Genomic DNA, 17,903 nt, shown 5'->3' on the forward strand with positions numbered 1-17,903 from the left:
AAAGTAATCTGATTACATAACTCGAGTTACTTGTAATGCGTTACCCACAACACTAGTTATGAACATAAATGTTATTTTGTAACTGCACTTCAAATGTTTATTTTTTACTTAGTTAGTTTTATATGTAACATATGTGACATTGTTGGCCGATATTTGTTCTTGTTTTAAGCACAAAATCACTTAATTTTGATGATTTTGTCAGAAAACAAGTCTTAATATCTTCAGTCATTGTTCTTCTCCATTAAATGTATCTTGATTTAAGAATGTCGATATATTTGTGCTGGAAAACGAAACAGAAGAACATAATTTTTGCAGTGCGTTAGTTATGATACAGTGTTCACTAAAACCCTTTAAATGGGTTCATTTCGTGTCTTCAGGCTCAGATCACTGAACACACGACCCAGCTGTGTGTCATGCACAAAAACAATTACCTAACAGCTACATGAAGCGCTTCCCCCATAAAGCCCGAAGATCCTGGTTAATCTGTCTGCCTTTGCAGCATTCATCTGGAGATCTGGCACTCCTCAAACACAAAACAAACAGAGCCGCTCTGAAACTGAGCTGTCCTGGCAACCCTGCAGCCAGCGAACGCACTACGCCAGATTAAGTCCAGACGGCAGCGCTGGCTTGGGCGTGTGTGTGCCGCGAGCAAACTGAGCTTAAACACTTCTGGATCTCTGGCACTGGCGGGAGGAGAGAGGGGGGGCGGCAGGTGCGCGAGCGCACAGGTGATCAACCTCACACGAGACCCTTTAAAGGGGTACTTCACCCAAAAATGAAAATTACCCCATCATTTACTCACCCTGAAGTCATCCTAGGTGTTTATGACATTCTTCTTTCAGACGAATACAATCTGAGTACTATTAAAAAATGTCCTGGTTCTTCCAAGCTTTATAGTGGCAGTGAATGTCCAAGTCCATAAAAGTGCATCTATCCATCATAAAAGATGCACTTTTATGATGGATAGATGCACTTTTATGATTGATAGATGCTCTTTCATAATGGATATATGCACTTTTATCATGGATAGATGCACTTTTATCATGGAAAAATGCCCTTTTATGATGTTTTATGATGGGTAGATGGACTTTTATGATGGATTGATGCATTTTTATCATGGATAGATGCACTTTTATGATGGATAGATGCACTTTTATCATGGATAGATGCACTTTTATCATGGATAGATGCACTTATTATGGACAGATGCACTTTTTATGGACTTTAAAAGAGAAACAGCAATTCATTGCCATTATAAAGCTTGGAAGAGCCAGGACATTTTATAATATAACTCTGATTGTATTCGTCTGAAAGAAGAATGTAATATACACCTAGGATGACGTAAAGGAAAATAAATCATGGGCTATTTTTTTTTTTTTTTTCATTTTTTGGAGAACTATACCTTTAAGGCAAGGCATTTCAGCCGCAGCCATCTTTAAAACAGCTGTTTCAGTCTTCAGTTTCAGTTCATTCTCTTTGAATGGGGAAAACATCAAACTCTAAAGCTGTATTAAATTTCATATCTGAAATGCCAATGAAATCCACAGCAGTGACACAATGACTTTACCAATCAGTGATTGGCTGTTTTATTTATTTACAACAGCTGGATGGATAGTGACTCAATTGGATCTGTTTTTATTCTCATCTATAATTTTAGGAGAAAAATCGGAAGCAAAGTTGATACACAACTGAGATCTCCATTAAGTTTCCTGAGCATTGAAGGAGCAGCGTCTGAGACTCCTGAACATCAGTTATCAGTGTCTGTTCCAGGAGAGACGCTGAGTAAGCGAGGTGTTAAACAGCAGATAGAGTGACTCATTAGTCCGGCCGTGACATGCAAAGCTTTGGAAATATTTTCCAGCAACACCCTGCAGTCTAATACACACTTAGATCTTTGCATTTCTAATCGCTTGTGCTTTATAATGGCACGCTTACTGGAGCATTAGTGGTGTTTGCTAAGTCAGTCATCACAACTAGCGCTCATAGTGACCAGATCTCTAACACCAAGTCTTAAAGTTCAGCGAGTGCATCGTCCTGCTCGTCTGAATCATGCTCAGAGATTCGAGCGAGAAAGAAACCTAGCAAAGACCCAGAACACCGTAGCATCCACCTAGCAACTGTAACTAGAGGAATGAAGTTTATAAACAAACTTTGATGTTGGCTTGAGAAAGCCTAGCCTGAAAGTTTGAAGTAATTGTAACGAATAGATAGATAGATAGATAGATAGATAGATAGATAGATAGATAGATAGATAGATAGATAGATAGATAGATAGATAGATAGATAGATAGATAGATAGATAGATAGATAGATAGATAGATAGATAGATAGATAGATAGATAGATAGATAGATAGATAGATAGATAGATAGATAGATAGATAGATAGATAGATAGATAGATAGATAATGGTGGGGCTATAACCTGTCACTCACATGAGATCAGCCAATAGCAAACCACAACCAGCCAATCAATTCCCCACAGACACAATCAAGCCCCGCCCACTTATTCCAGAAGTGTTTCACTCAGATGTACGGCACAATAGGGGAGAAAAGAGAAGCAAATCTTTCCTTTCTTGTCGAATGTTATACAGCAACACTGACACCGAATCATCTTCTTCAAAGTGTTCAGTATCTGAGCATCAAATCATTATCAGATTGAACCAAAGGCACCTTCAGATGAGCTCTTTTCATCCTCATCAGTCTCTTTGATGCACGGCCCCGATCCAGCGTCACTTCCTCACAACAGAGATGCGGAGGTGTGCAGATGAAGAGTTCACCACAAAAATCATCATTTACACGCTCATGTGCAAAGGCTCGTACGTCTAAACTGTTGTTTCATATGTCTAGGTTAAGCACTTGCAGTGTTGTAGAATATGGCAGCGTCATGTTACTATTTTATGATGCTTTATTAAAAGTCACACAGGTTTGAATGACATGTAAATGGTGATTTCTGCATGCATTATCTAAACAAGACTTTTTTGACTTGCTTTCCATTAAATACATCTAAAAATTCTTGAAAGAGGATAAATGAACGCTGCATATTGGGTTTGCATTGGGAACAGTGTTGGGGAAAGTTACTTTTAAAAGTAATGCGTTACAATATTGCGTTGATCTAAAAAAAAAGTAACTAATTGTGTTACTTAGTTACTTTTTATGGAAAGTAATGTGTTAAGTTACTTTTTTTCACTACTTTTCCTCACCTCGGCTGGGTTTGATTGTTTATTTTATAAAAACAAAAGTAAATGTAAAGGCCCTTTCACACCATTATCTCTTTAAGATCTCACTAAATGCTTCTGGAGTGTTTGTGTGCGTCGGAGATTTCTGCAAAGTGTCTGGAGCTGATTTACTTTCATTAGATGAAGAATTCCAATAACCGGCTCATAATGAAGACGCTAATCCTCACAATAACCACACGCCAGCAAGCTTACAACGGCTCCGCGGAGAATGGAAACACTGAGGAAACACTCAAAACTGATCCCGAACATACATCCTGAAATATATTAAATATATTCTGAAATATATTCGTCACATTATAGATGTGATGCTTCCCAATTCACACACCATCCGTCCTAAATAGTATTCGAAAATGGAATTAGTACGTCCCAAATCGTAGTATGTTGAAATGAGTATCCACAGATACCCGGACGGTCTACTGTTTCCGGCCAGAATCCGAAGTGCGGATCCGCTAACGGCTAATACACACAACCAGTGTTGGGTAAGTTACTCTAAAAAAGTAATGAATTTCTAGTTACTACAGTAATTACCTCTTCAACAGTGTACTCTCTCTAAAAAGCATTTAATTACTTATTACTAATTACTTTCTAAATGCCATATCAACCTCAACCAGCTGAATAATACAAGGATATACATGTTTTTTTGACTAGCGTGTCGCGGGGACTGGAGTTGAGAACCACTGGTTTATACCAGTCTGATCTCATGGCATTTTATACGTACTTTACAAGGTGGATAATTAGTACGAATTTATACGAGTGAGGTCGTACGATTTAGCCACTTCATAAAATGCATACGAATTGCCGTGAGATCAGATTGGTCTATACACAGTATTTAGCTCAATTACATCAGAAGAAACTGAAAAATTGCCTACTCTTTTGCTACACACTCAAAAGGCTGGACCTTTTCTTCATGAAAAGAATAGTTTTAGGGCGCAGTATGAGTAGGCGAATAGCCCGAGGCTGTTACCTGAGGAGGGGCAGGGCTGCGTGTCATGTGACCGCGTGTCATGTGACCTCGTGTCTGCGCGTCTGTAGACCAGGTGAGGTTTGTTGTGCTCTTCCTCATACTCGTCTTCATCAGCGCTCAGCAGCGGCTCCAGGAACACCTGACCGCTGTGTGTCGTGAACGTGCCGATCTGAAGAGGCGAGCACAACAACACACAATTAGTCACATGATGATTGAAGGATTCCTTACTTAAAAAAGTGATCATCAGACACCTTCCATACAGAGGAACCGGAGCAACATCTACAGATTCATTTCACAGCAGACTGGAAAACCAAAACACCTACAACACTGGCATCTTTTATTATATGGATGTTCCTGCTGTTTTATAAAACTATTTATAGGTTTCAGTGCTTTTAAGATGGTCCACGTTATGCTGTACCTAACAACTCCTTTTGTCAAGTGGCATATTGGCATATAAATAAATAAATAAATAAACAAAAGTACAAAATAAATCAATAGTAATATAAATAAATATGTGATATTAAACAAAATGAGTTAAAAGGGTAATAAATTTATAGTAAAATAAATAAATAAATATTATAAATAAATAAAATGTTGTTAAAAATTGACAAATGAATAGTAAACAAAATAAATATTAAAAATAATAAAATATAAAATAAAAATAAATTATAGTGTATATATATATATATATAAACATGAAAAGTAAAAGAAATAAATAAACACAAAAAGTTAATAAAATAAAAAAAAATGAATAGTAAACAAAATAAAAATGAAGAGTAAAACAAATAAATTAAATATTGTATAGTTAAAAATAAAAAATGTATAGTTAAAAGGTAAATAAATTGAACAGTAAAATAAATAAATAGATACAAAATAAATAGTAAAATAAATAAATAAAAATGGATAGTACATAAAATAAAAAAGTAAAATCTAAATAATCTAAATGAACGTAAATTAATGTTAAAAAATAAATAAAAATAAAATAAAATAATGAGGCATAATGATTGACATTTCTAATGATCCTGAAGCCCCCCTGGGATCATGGTTTATCACCACGGCAACGCGTTCAAACACAGAATTCCAAAGTGCTGCACACATTCCCAACGGGAGCCGTTGTACAGTCAGATCCGGAGCGCTGCTAGTTTGAGGACACAGTATGGAAAACATACCAGCAAATAATGAAGTGGAAGAATGCTTGTGTTTGCTTGAACGAATGGAAACATGTTTGACGTGAACTCTGTTAGTTTTCCAGCGTGTGTTCCACATGAAGACTGACGGATCATCCCAATCTCTGTCAATCACAGCCAGCTCACTGGCCTGGTATTCATCTTCCCTCGGAAACAAATGTCATTTCTGCCTCGTCCCACGACGTGACCTTCACATGAAGAGCCTTTTCCACAAAAACACACTGAGTGTTGCTATTACATCACACACTCACTGCCACACACACCAGATCAAACACAAATGACACCTAAAAGAGGACAAAATCCCTACAAAAGGTGTCGTCGTCTGTGTGATTAATGCGCTGTATATGACAGATCTGTGAGGAAAAGGGTTGAATGATGAGCATGTAGTTTGAGTGACAGCAGAGACGAGTAAAAGCGACTCGTTAAGATGATGTCACTCAACACACACGTTCATTAGGCCCGATTCACGGGATGAGAGAGTGAATATTTCCGTTTCAAACCTTTCTGACAGGCAGACACTCGCTCGAGCCTTGGGGATGGAAACATGCAAATCAAACCACAAAGCCCAAAGAATACTGTATTGACGGACAGAAACACACACTGTAAACACACACACACACACACACAATCTGATGGGCTTCGACTGTCCTTACAATAAAGAAAAAGCTAAACTGATGCTTTCAGATATTGATTGATATACGAGTTCATCTCATAAAGTCTGGCTTATATTGTATCACTAAGTGTTGAAATATCACTAACTTACCAGTAAAGTATATTTCACACAAAAAATATAAAATAAATAAAGTTTTTAGGACCATTGAGATTTTTTGCATTTTGACATTATTTATCATAATAATTAAAAATCATTTGCTCTCCAAATTCGCATTAATGTGACGATAAAATGTGTTATTGTAAATGTAAAGTGTGTATACTTAATGAATATAAGATTTAAATGAAGCAAAAAGTATTTTTACTGCAAAAAATGGACTTACTTTTTTTTCGTCAATTCTGCAAAATATAATTATATAAATACAACTATAGTTTATATATAATTGTAATTATAATTTATGCAAAATATAATTATATTTAAATAATAATAATAATAATTTGCAAAAATTATTTATGTATAAATTAGTTTATAATGTGTATATAATACATAATGTAATATATAAATATAATATAATATAAAGTGTGTAATGTGAACATTTTATCTTCACATTTAATTAATGATTTTTGGTTGTATATATATACAGTACATATAAAAATTCACAATTTAATATTATAATTAAAATAGATATTTAATGTTGAAATGATTCATCCATATACTTTAGCATGACATTATAACCATATTTCTGTGTAGTTTTGCAACGGTACTGTAAGTCTCCAGATGAACGCTTCAGTTTTCCTGTAAATCCCTCGGCTCATGCCAGCTGTGGGCATCAGAGGTCACGCGAGGTCAGTCTCTCTCACACACACACACACACACACACACACACACACATGCACATCTGTCCTGCAGGTTATTACGCTCGGGTGCAGACAGATGCTGTCGACGATCTGAGAGATCAGCGCACCTGACCATCTTATTCTTTAACACACGCGTTCTCTGCACTGAGGGATTATGGGTCGGTCCGTCACCTCACTGTCAGCGGGTTCTCTCTCATCCCATGATGCAATGCTTCTAACTACTAAAGTCTCTGTCCTTCTCTTTCACTGTCTAGCAGGATTGGAAACTAGCGGCTGCTGTTGAGATCTGAACACTGAAACAGTCAAACAAGCGCTAAAGAACGGACATCAGTCGGCCATTAACTATATACATGTTTATTTCAATCTGAATCTGATTTCAAACCACATGGGTGTGTAATAGTGTGTGTGCAATTATTAAACTGTTCAGATGACAAAATCAACTAAATGGTTAAGAATTTTAACTTGTTTGTTTATTTATGGTTAAGGGGATTTTCAATAAAAAAATGCCTCCTCTTGACACTTTACCATAAAAATCACAATTTTAAAACGTCAAATAATGCGCTAAATTTGACAGTAATAAGTTGTTAGCATTTTTACTTCTCTGATGACAAACTAAACAAACTTGAATTTAATATGGTTCAAAATCTTATTTTTAATCATTTCAACATGTTTTTTGTTCACAACTATTTTCATGGTGAGAAACAGGTTAAAATGTAGCAAAATAAGAAAATATTTTTTTTTAAATAATATTTTTTTTACAATTTTTTAAATAATATTAATAATACTAATAAAATTTAATTTTTAGTAGTATTAATTGTATTACTAATTACCATTTTATTAGTAATAATACTAATAAAATGGAATTTTTTAATAAATTACAAAAGTTTTTAAAGTTTATCTTCAACTAAAAGAAAAGTATAACATTAATTCTGACCTCCTCTGGACACTGGAAACAAAAATCTACATGCTTCAGTTTTAACAATTTTAACATTTTAAAGTTTGCTTGTTCACGACTATTTTAATGGTGAGAAACAGATTAAATGTAGCAAAATACGAAATACGAAAAAAATGGTACTAAAAAAGTAAAAAAAAAAAATAGTTTAAGTTTTTTTTTCAATTAAAAAAAAATCTAAAACTAATTCTGATCTCTGGACACCATTAAAAACAATTTAAACAAAAAAATGCTTCGGTTTTAAGTTTAAATCGAAACTGAATAGCAACTGATGCATCATCTTTATGTCTGTGTTGCGACCCTTCCTCGGGCTGTTTACGACTCGAGCGGGACGAAACACGTGCTCCTGTCGCCCTCTGAGCTCGGAGCCTGATGGCGACCCCGTGACCTCATCAGAGACTAAACGAGCGCCGCCCTGCAGGGACTGATCACCTCTATTACCTGAGATCACTAATTAGCAGATGAGCGTATGCAAACGGGTCAGGAGCACATCCTCAGAGACGCCCCGAGGTCAGTCGGAAGTTGAGCTAACGGACTATATCTGACAGACAAGACAGCTGGGTGTCATATGACCCGAATCACATCCGTTCATTCTGTCCCACACCAGTCACTTCTCTAAAATAACTAGCAGTCATGCTTACACAGCCAGTCATGCCTTGAGAAGAATAACTCAACTAAAACAAAGCCTAATCCTCACAGAGAACTAATCCTGAATTCATTACCGTAATAATGAGATTCCTGCTGGTAACAACTAGTAAAAAAAATTTTTTTAATTAACCGCTTCTAGTTATCTGCTGTACAACCAAAATTGAAAATCGCTCCATGTTACTAGTCACCAGCCCATGTGTTTACCCAGACAGCAACATAGTGTCGGCCCAGATCCGGCCCACATCTGGTACATGTCCCCTGAGTTTATGCTCACTAGTCCAGTCCATTATAGGAGAACAAAAGTGAACAACTCAACAAAACCAAAGTCTAATCCTCATAGAGAGAATTAATCCTGCATTCATGGCGGTATTAACGTAATTACCCAGAAAGCAACATAGTGTCGGCCCAGATCCGGCCCACATCTGGTACGCTTGGAATCCACATTTGCCAGATGTGGGCCGGATCTGGGCCGACACTATGTTGCTTTCTGGTTATGAATTTCCTGCAAGTAAAAACTTGAAAATTGGAAACGCTCTGACTTTTACATATCTGCGGTGATATCACAAAAAACAACCAAAATGGAGTATTTAGCAACCTCTACATGATACTAGTTACCAACCTAGATCTCTAACCACTAACCCTGAGTTTAAACTCACTATTCAAGTCTACCCAAGTCATTTAAACTAAAATAACTAGCAGTTTAAACATCCACATCTTTGTTGAACTTGCAGAGTTGAGAAACACTCTGACTCATCCCAGTTAACTATTGCGAAACCAAAACAGTTAGCAAGAAAACTACATGTCTAGATCTTCAACCACTAACACTAAGTTTACAGGAACTGTTCCAGTCCATCCAAGTCATTTCTCCCATCTAAAATAACTAACTTAGCAGTTTAAACATCCGCTCATGCGCCGCTTCCAGTCAAAACTAGAGAAGAATAACTCAACTAAACCAACTAAAAATGGAAAAGTTAGCAAACACGAATGTTACCCGTTTTTATACCAACTAGTCCAATAGAAGAGAGAACAACTCGTGTATCAATACATGTGTTCATGTTATCAATCTTTTTAGTAGTTTATTCTAGTAGTACGATAGTTTTCTGCTAGTAAAAACTGCTCACATCTTTGTTGAACTTGCAATTACAACTGGGAAACACTAACTAATCCCAGTTAACCGCTGTGACACACAAAAAACAACACAAACGCAACAGTTAGTAAACACTAAACACTACTATTTACAGATCTTTAACCACTAACTCTGTGTTTATAATAGTTCAAAAAGTTTTGTTTCAATGAACCAGTTAAAATTCAGCAGTTTGATTACATAATTACACACTGATGTCACATATACTCAATTCGATTACTAAAGCGCCCAATAATGATGTGAAAATCAGATGTTTTACAGATAGTGAATAAACTAGTCTTAATCATGACGAATTTTTAAATAAACCTTGAAAAACAATTTAAAAAATGTTATTTCGGCCACTGATTCAGGTCGACTGCTCAGTTTATGCTGGCTTATATCAGCAGCTCATCGGTTCATCGCGAACGCGTCCGAGTCTGAACTGGTTCCTGGGTTCAGAGAACTGGTGACTCGAGAACGGGTGACTCGAGAACTGTTGTAACCATTAACCCACTCTTGAACTACAGCCATTGAATCACTGTTATATTTACAATACTTTTGATTTCTCAGACAGCCACATAGTGTCGGCCCAGATCCGGGTCAAATCCGGTAAATGTGGATTCAACGTGCACCAGATCTGGGCCGGATCTGGGCTGACACTATGTGGCTGTCTGGGTTTGCTTTTCAGCAAAAAACATCAGAAACATAAATTTTTCCCTCTTTATGAAACCCTCGGCACACAGTTTGCCTGAAAGACTGTTCTCAGTTCAGTGTACAGTTGGACTAACTGGAGCGCTGAATGAGTTGGCAAAAACGGCATCATAGGATCATATACTCCTGGAGATTGACTCATTTCCACTGACTAAAAGTGAGTTTTGATTGAGTAACTCATAGATCTGTGATGTTCCAGACGGTGCAGCCCGATTTGGAGAACGGCTCAACCAGTGCACTACAAAGAACCGAACTGGACATCACTAATTTATACTCACTAGTTGAAGTCAACTAAATCAATGAAATCTTCACAGAAAGAACTTATCCTGCATTCATGTCAGAATTACAAGTAGAGTTGTTTAATCAATCATTCTAGTAGTTTATTCTAGCAACACGATACCCAGCAAGCAATTTTGCATCGAAAAGACGTCTAATAGCCGTCCAAACACAGCCCTGGCGTCTAGACTAAAACAAGGCAAAATCTGGCCTGTCAGTGAAATTTTAATAGTCGTGTAAACCATATCCCAAGAATAGACTAGTCATCAATTAGATAACAAAGAAATGAAATGAGTGAAGAAATAAAACCAAACACCTTGTAATCACTATTGACTTTGCTTACATGATGGAATATCAAACACCTCACAAGTTATTTTGGCAAAAACGACATGTAACCAAATTCAAAGTTATTTTGGCTAGAAGTGTGTTACTCATAGCCGGACTGTATCGGGTCTATGATTATCCTAGACGGTGAGATGACGGCTATTGCTTGCTGGGTAGTTTTCTGCTAGTTTGTCTTTGTTGAACTTGCAATTACAAGTTGGGAAACACTAATAATAAGCTTCATCAGTTGACATATCTTTAGTTTTCTGCTAGTAAAAACTGCTCACGTCTTTGTTGAACTCGCAATTACAAGTTGAGAAACACTTTGACTAATCCCAGTTAACTCTTGCAACATCACAAAAACAACCAAAAGGAAACAGTTAGCAAACACTAAACGTTACTAGTTACCAGCCCAGATCTTTAACATCTAACTCTGAGTTTATACTCACTAGTCCAGTTCATTCTCTCATGCCCTTGTTGAACAGGTAACTAGACTCGACTTGACACTATCACAATGGCATCAGCTATAGGTTTAGGTTTAGGTTTAGGTTTAGCTATAGAAATAGGTTTCAAGGTGCAAGCAGTGAATAATTTTGAGAAACGTGATCATCTCCACGTAAGCTTCAAAAACGCGAATCTGTGAAAACGCTGACGGCGTTCATCAGCTGACAGATCTTTAACCTCCTCACTCTTGATACTCACGAGTCCCGTGCAGAGGCTGAGGACGGCGTGGTGTTCGCTGCGAGCGTTGACGTGTCCTCTGAAGAAGCAGTGGCGCAGGTCTTCTCCGCGCTTCTCCTCATCTCCCAGATGAAGCACCGTGTAGGACGGAGCGATGAATCCCGAATCAGCCGTGAGGTTGAGGTGAAAGGCCTGACCGAACGCCTCGATCCGGTAATGCGCCCTGGAGGTCTCGGCGTCAGTGCTACGCCTTCTCCTGCGGTAATGCTGTCGGTGCGGGAACGACTCGCCAAAATCATTCAAGCGCACTGGAGTGACGATCTCATACGACGACAGCTGTCTGATGAAGCTCTCTGAAACACAACACATCTCAGATGTTAATGTCAAATCAGGCTATGAAGCTTCTTTAGTGGCACTGATGGTTCCATGAAGAACCTTGAGAATCTTTCCATTGCATAAAAGGTTCTTTATAATGGTTTCCTGTACAGGCTTTCTGGAGCTCAAACAGTGGAGCATTAGCGCTTGCAACACTAAGGTCATGGGTTCGATTCCCAGGGAAAGCATGAACTGTGTAAATGTGGACCTTGAAATGCAATGTAAGTCGCTTTGTCAAATGCATACATGTAAGTGTAAAAAAAATTCTTTACTGGGAAACAAAAATGGTTCTCCATGCTGAGAACCTTTATTTTTAAGAGTGTGTCGTTTTTGGACACTTGAGTAACTCTTATTCATCAGAGTGTGTTTGAATCAGCTGGTGTTGTGGAGCTTCAAGTCAAGTTCACACAGGTGTCCTAACAGAGGAACCTATACAGAATCACACTAACCACAAACAAACACAATACTATTCAAAACTACATCTATTTCAATCCTACAAACTTCTCTCTGTCAGATGTTTAGATTGTAACGTGTGTTTGTGTATCTTTCTTTATGATAAATTGCAATTGCTTTGATTTTTGTTTTATCTAATGCAATGCCATTCAGTCATTTTCAGTGTCTACATACTTTCTTTGGGCTACTACATACTAAACACTTTAGAGATGCATAATGCACTGCATACAGTTTGCAACTGAGGTGTCATTTATAGTAACAATATTTAGAATGCCAAAAATACACAATTAGCCTACACAATATATAACATCGTAGGCCTACTATTCTGTTTATACATTTTAGAACAAAATGATTCTTTAATGTCATAGAAACCAGAGCAAACTATATACTGCGTGTATAAGCTATTGTCAAGCTGTAGATTAGCCTGCATGACGCCTGTCTGAGCTGGTTTCGTGGTGTGTTTTGTGAGAGTCTTACCTTGTTTGTGGTGGAGTTTGTACGTGTGCGCGGTGCGTAAAAGCGCGGAGAGGTGCCACACGAGTCCCAGCAGCCGGAGCGCAGGACCCCGCATGATTCCCCGGCCTCTGCCTCTCTCTCTCTCTTCGGTTCCCCGGGGCTGGAGCGTGTCTACCGGCTCTCCTCCTTCTGCTGAAACACGATCCGATCCGCCGTCATTCCGTTAAAACCTTCGCTCGGACCCGCTCATCTCGCGCACGGAGCCGCGGCTCTCAGTCAGTCGGATCGGTGCCGGCGGGCTTTTTTTTTTTCGCTAGCTGGCTCTCCATAGGACACCCCCCTAAACACACACACACACACTGAGGCTCTTGTCACGCCCCCCTGCTCTACTGCAGACTCTAGACTCGACCACTGAATCAAAGCACGTCAGAGTTCATTTCACTGAGACATAATAAACCCGCAGCAGTGACTGACCGCTGACAGAGACCCGTCGATAAAACACACAATACAGATCTACACAATCGGGTCACTGCTTTACATCTTAGTAAATCAATCAAATCAAACTAAGTTTATCAAATGCTCAAGTTTCTGACAGACCGACAGACAGACAGAGAGAGATAGATAGATAGATAGATAGATAGATAGATAGATAGATAGATAGATAGATAGATAGATAGATAGATAGATAGATAGATAGATAGATAGATAGATAGATAGATAGATAGATAGATAGATAGATAGATAGATAGATAGATAGATAGATAGATAGATAGATAGATAGATAGATAGATAGATAGATAGATAGATAGATAGATAGATAGATAGATAGATAGACAGAGAGATGGAATGAGGAAAACTAACTTTCCCACATGTGTTAGTAATCAGAGAGGAGTTTACACACGCTTTACTGCATACAGTCGTTCCTCTCGAATCGTCCTGAGCTTTTCATTCATGTTTATAGATGCACAATTAGCTGACAATAGCATTCTGAATATCTGCATATCTTTCTGTAATAATCTAATTATTATTCTTACATCAATCCAACATATTTAAGAATGCTTATAATCAGAATAATGAGCAATGAATGCATGTTCATCAAAAACACAACATGATTGTTGATGTTGAGCTCATACGTCAAAACTGAGGGGAAATCATTTGCCATGTATGTTAAGATGTAATCAGATTAATTCATCATTAATTAATTAATCAATCAATTCTGTCAGTATGATTCATGTTAGCGCAGTAAAACACTGATTGTTTTATCTCTTTCCTGTGAAGTTAAAAACTGTAAAGATTCCAGAACCTTCATTCTTCTGAGCCGTAAATGCATTTTATGACGGGAAAGAGATATGAGTTATGAGATATGAGTTATGAGATATGAGATATAAGATATAAGATATGAGATATGAGATATAAGATATGAGATATGAGTTATGAGTTATGAGACATGTCCCATTGGGAAGGTTATTACTGTTGTCCTGGAGGAGGAATATGCTAAATGTGTCCAAGATCCTGAAAACTAAATAAACACCTTTGCTTGACAATAACAGACGGTTCAGATGAATGTGATTATCTCCCATCCCTGTGAGATGTGCAGTGTGTCTGTCAGTGTTGTAATGTAACGGAGTACAAATACTTCGTTACTGTACTTAAGTAGAAATTTCACGTATCTGTACTTTACTTCGCTATTTAAATTTATTTCAACTTTCACTTTTACTCCACTACATTTCCTAGATAAAATGTATACTTTTACTCCGATACATTTCCACTAAGCATCTTTGTTACTCGTTACTACAAAATAAAATCAAAAGAAATGTGTGCGACTGCAAGGGAGGTTTGGCGAATCACTGCTCCCTAGATACTAGCTCCACGCTCCGCACGGCGCGCGCTCTATTTCAGCGTAATGGTTGTTTGTTGCCATGCCAATGGAGGAGGAAGCACAACTGAAACCACCACGGAAGCACGAGCACCTACTGGAGGACCTCCCGTTATCGTAGACGACCACCCTGACACAGAGCTCCCAACTCTCACGCATTCACCGCGAGACACACGCAATTGACACTTTTCACACGCTCTCACACCATACATCCATTTTCTCACGCACAGAAAAATCGCGAAGCAAAGAGGACACGGAGACCGACAGACTAGACAGAGCAGGTTAGTTATTATGATAGAAAAAAAATCTCAGATTCTGTCAATTTTATTACGAAATTCAAATAAATACCGTTTTGCCGCTTGTAAATGTGACGTGACAGATCCCTAGCGCACGTGAACCGATCGTCTCTACTAGCTAATAGTAAATAAACACGAATGAACAATGTTAAAAGAAACAGTAGGCTACAACTTACCGAAATGTATATTCATCATCGTACATAATATCGATCAATCAGTGTTTTTCAACTGCGGAAAGGGTCAGTACAATAGCTGGAGAACAATTATGTCACATAACATTTACCTCAGGAAAGCCATTTGATGACCATAATATAGGCTATAGCACGTTAGTTGGCTAGGAAAAAAAAGAGCTATAGAGAGTATTTATCTAAATATGTGTACTATATTACATATTTATTATATTTTTACTTATATCATTAAATAAAGTTGTTATTATGATAAAAAAAACGCATTATATTTATATCTGATAGGGCTCTCTGTATGAGTTTTTTTTTTCTTGAGAAAAATGAATGCCTATCTTGTTTACCCTTATATTTATCCAAATTAGTCAATATTGCATATTGTGATGCAAGATTATTTTTTTACATCCCACCCACCCCACAATAAAGCCACAATAAAGTTCACAATCAAAGTTCTAACCGCTTGCTTAAAAAAAATATATATATATATACTTTTACTTCAATTACTTAAGTACATTAAATATCAGAAAATTACTTTTGATACTTAAGTACAGTATATATCAGATACTTTAAGACTTTTACTTAAGTAATATTCTAAAAGGTAACTTTCACTTCTACCAAAGTCTTTTTCTAGTATGATACTTGTACTTTTACTCAAGTATTGCTTTCTAGTACTTTATACAACACTGGTGTCTGTCCACATGTGTGTCTGTCCACATGTGTGTCTGTCCACATGTGTGTCGCCCCTCGGGACACTTATTAGTGCGCATTAAACGTGCACTTGTTCTCCCGCTGGCTTTACATCTCACACTGTGAACGGCCTATAAAGTTCCTAACGCAACACATGTGAAGATGCTCATTAGAGAGATATAATTCTAATAACACACACACACACGCACGCACGCACGCACGCACGCACGCACGCACGCACGCACGCACACACACACACACACACACACACACACACACTCACTCACTCACTCACTCACTCACTCACTCTCACACACACACTCACTCACACACACACACACACACACACACACACACACACACACACACTCACTCTCACACACACTTGGCAGGATTGTGTTCCTCTGGCACGCTGTTAAACAAATCTGCCTTAACAAATTTACACAATAAATCTGCTCTGCAACATGTTAGTGATATACAGTGTGTTTGGACAGTGAAGTGCATGTGTAAGATGATCTCTTTGGCTATCGAATGCAATTTTTCAAATTCCTTGTGGGCATAAACACACTCTAACACACTCTAACTGCTTTTGCTCTTAGAATCCTGAAGAAGAAACATTCACATCTAGGAACCGTTGAAACCTCTGAACTTATGAATTTCTCCTTCATAAACCTTTCTTTAATATTACAGGCTGAATTGCAGAATAAGTTTCAGTTTTTAACTTGAACCCTAACACACCCACAAACGGTTTCCCAGGGTCCTGCTGAGGGTCACAGGTCACTCAAGGGGTCAAAGGTCAAGTGAGAGGGTCGGAAGCTTGTGAGTGTCCCACAATATGAGTCCCAACATGTGAGTTGATGGACGAAAGGCCTTTGTCACGCAGTCAGTGAAGCAGAGACACAATGAGCCCTACACATCCGAAGTCCAGTCAACGACGATTACTAATGAGCATTTTCATGCATTAGATATGAAATATCAACACATTTCTCAAAAAGAAGTTATAGATTTTAAATGATACAATAATATGAAGCCACACTGGCTCCATTAGACTAAGTGAGGAGCAGAGAGAGAGAGAGAGAGAGAGAGAGTGTGTGTGTGTGTGTGTGTGTGTGTGTGTGTGTGTGTGTGTGTGAGTGAACAATAACTATAACTATATTATCATCCAGATTAGCGGACGATATCGTTTTGTGTATTATAAGCAGAGATGGGACCAAGTCACACATGTGCAAGTCTCAAGTAAGTCTCAAGTCTTAACCTTCAAGTCTCAAGTAAGTCCCAAGTATTTTTTTCTTGGGCAAGTCAAGTCAAGTCAAGTCACAGGCTATGTCAAGTCAAGTCAAGTCAAGTCCTGTAGTAGGTCAAGTCAAGTCCAAGTCAAGTCACATTATTATTGTAATTTTACCTGCAGAATCTGATCTTAATAAAGTGTAAAGACCAGATATGGGTAACTGTCAATAAATTACAATAATTTGGAGTTGCATTGTAAATACTCATGTTCAGTAAAATACATCATGGAATCAAACAAAATTGTTACTTCATAAAATTATTTATTTTTCACTTCTGCCAACAGTGTTTAAAATGTAACAAAGTTTAATGTTGTATGTAAACTGTGTTTACAATAAGTGTATTGTGATTGTCAAAACATTTTAGTAACTAAACTGAATTGTATTCGGTTTAGTGACAACATGTTACAATGTTTACATGGTACAATTTCTGGTAAGCTACGCTTTTTTATTATTTCAATTCAATTATTGTAATCTGATTTAATATTGACTCATTTGGATAAATATTAGGTAGGCTACACAAGATAGGCATTAATTTTTCTCAAGAAAAAAACAACTCACCTAATGCTGTAAATATACAGAGAGAGATAATGCGTTTTTTATTATAATAACAACTTTATTTAATGATAAGTAAAAATATAATAAATATGTAATAGTACACATATTTAGCAAAATACTTTTTTCTAGCCAACTAACGTGCTATAGCCATATTATGGTCATCAAATG

The 17,903-nt window shown here is 37.4% G+C and overlaps 1 protein-coding gene across 1 annotated transcript in view; it reads right to left on the minus strand.

Moving 5' to 3' along the window:
• The window catches only part of LOC308685047 (A disintegrin and metalloproteinase with thrombospondin motifs 20), a 108,690-nt gene extending 95,606 nt beyond the window's left edge, over nt 1-13,084 (minus strand). Inside the window, exons 1-3 of the mRNA XM_081356495.1 lie at nt 12,875-13,084; nt 11,591-11,922; nt 4,201-4,369 (exon numbers count right to left, since the gene is read on the minus strand). Coding sequence (XP_081212621.1) covers nt 4,201-4,369; nt 11,591-11,922; nt 12,875-12,968 — 595 coding nt within the window. The 5' untranslated portion in view covers nt 12,969-13,084. The remainder of the gene's footprint in view (nt 1-4,200; nt 4,370-11,590; nt 11,923-12,874) is intronic.
• Between the last annotated feature and the right edge of the window lie 4,819 nt (nt 13,085-17,903).

The sequence above is a fragment of the Scardinius erythrophthalmus genome, assembly GCF_964197995.2.
Source record: "Scardinius erythrophthalmus genome assembly, chromosome: 24".
NCBI lineage: Eukaryota > Metazoa > Chordata > Actinopteri > Cypriniformes > Leuciscidae > Scardinius > Scardinius erythrophthalmus.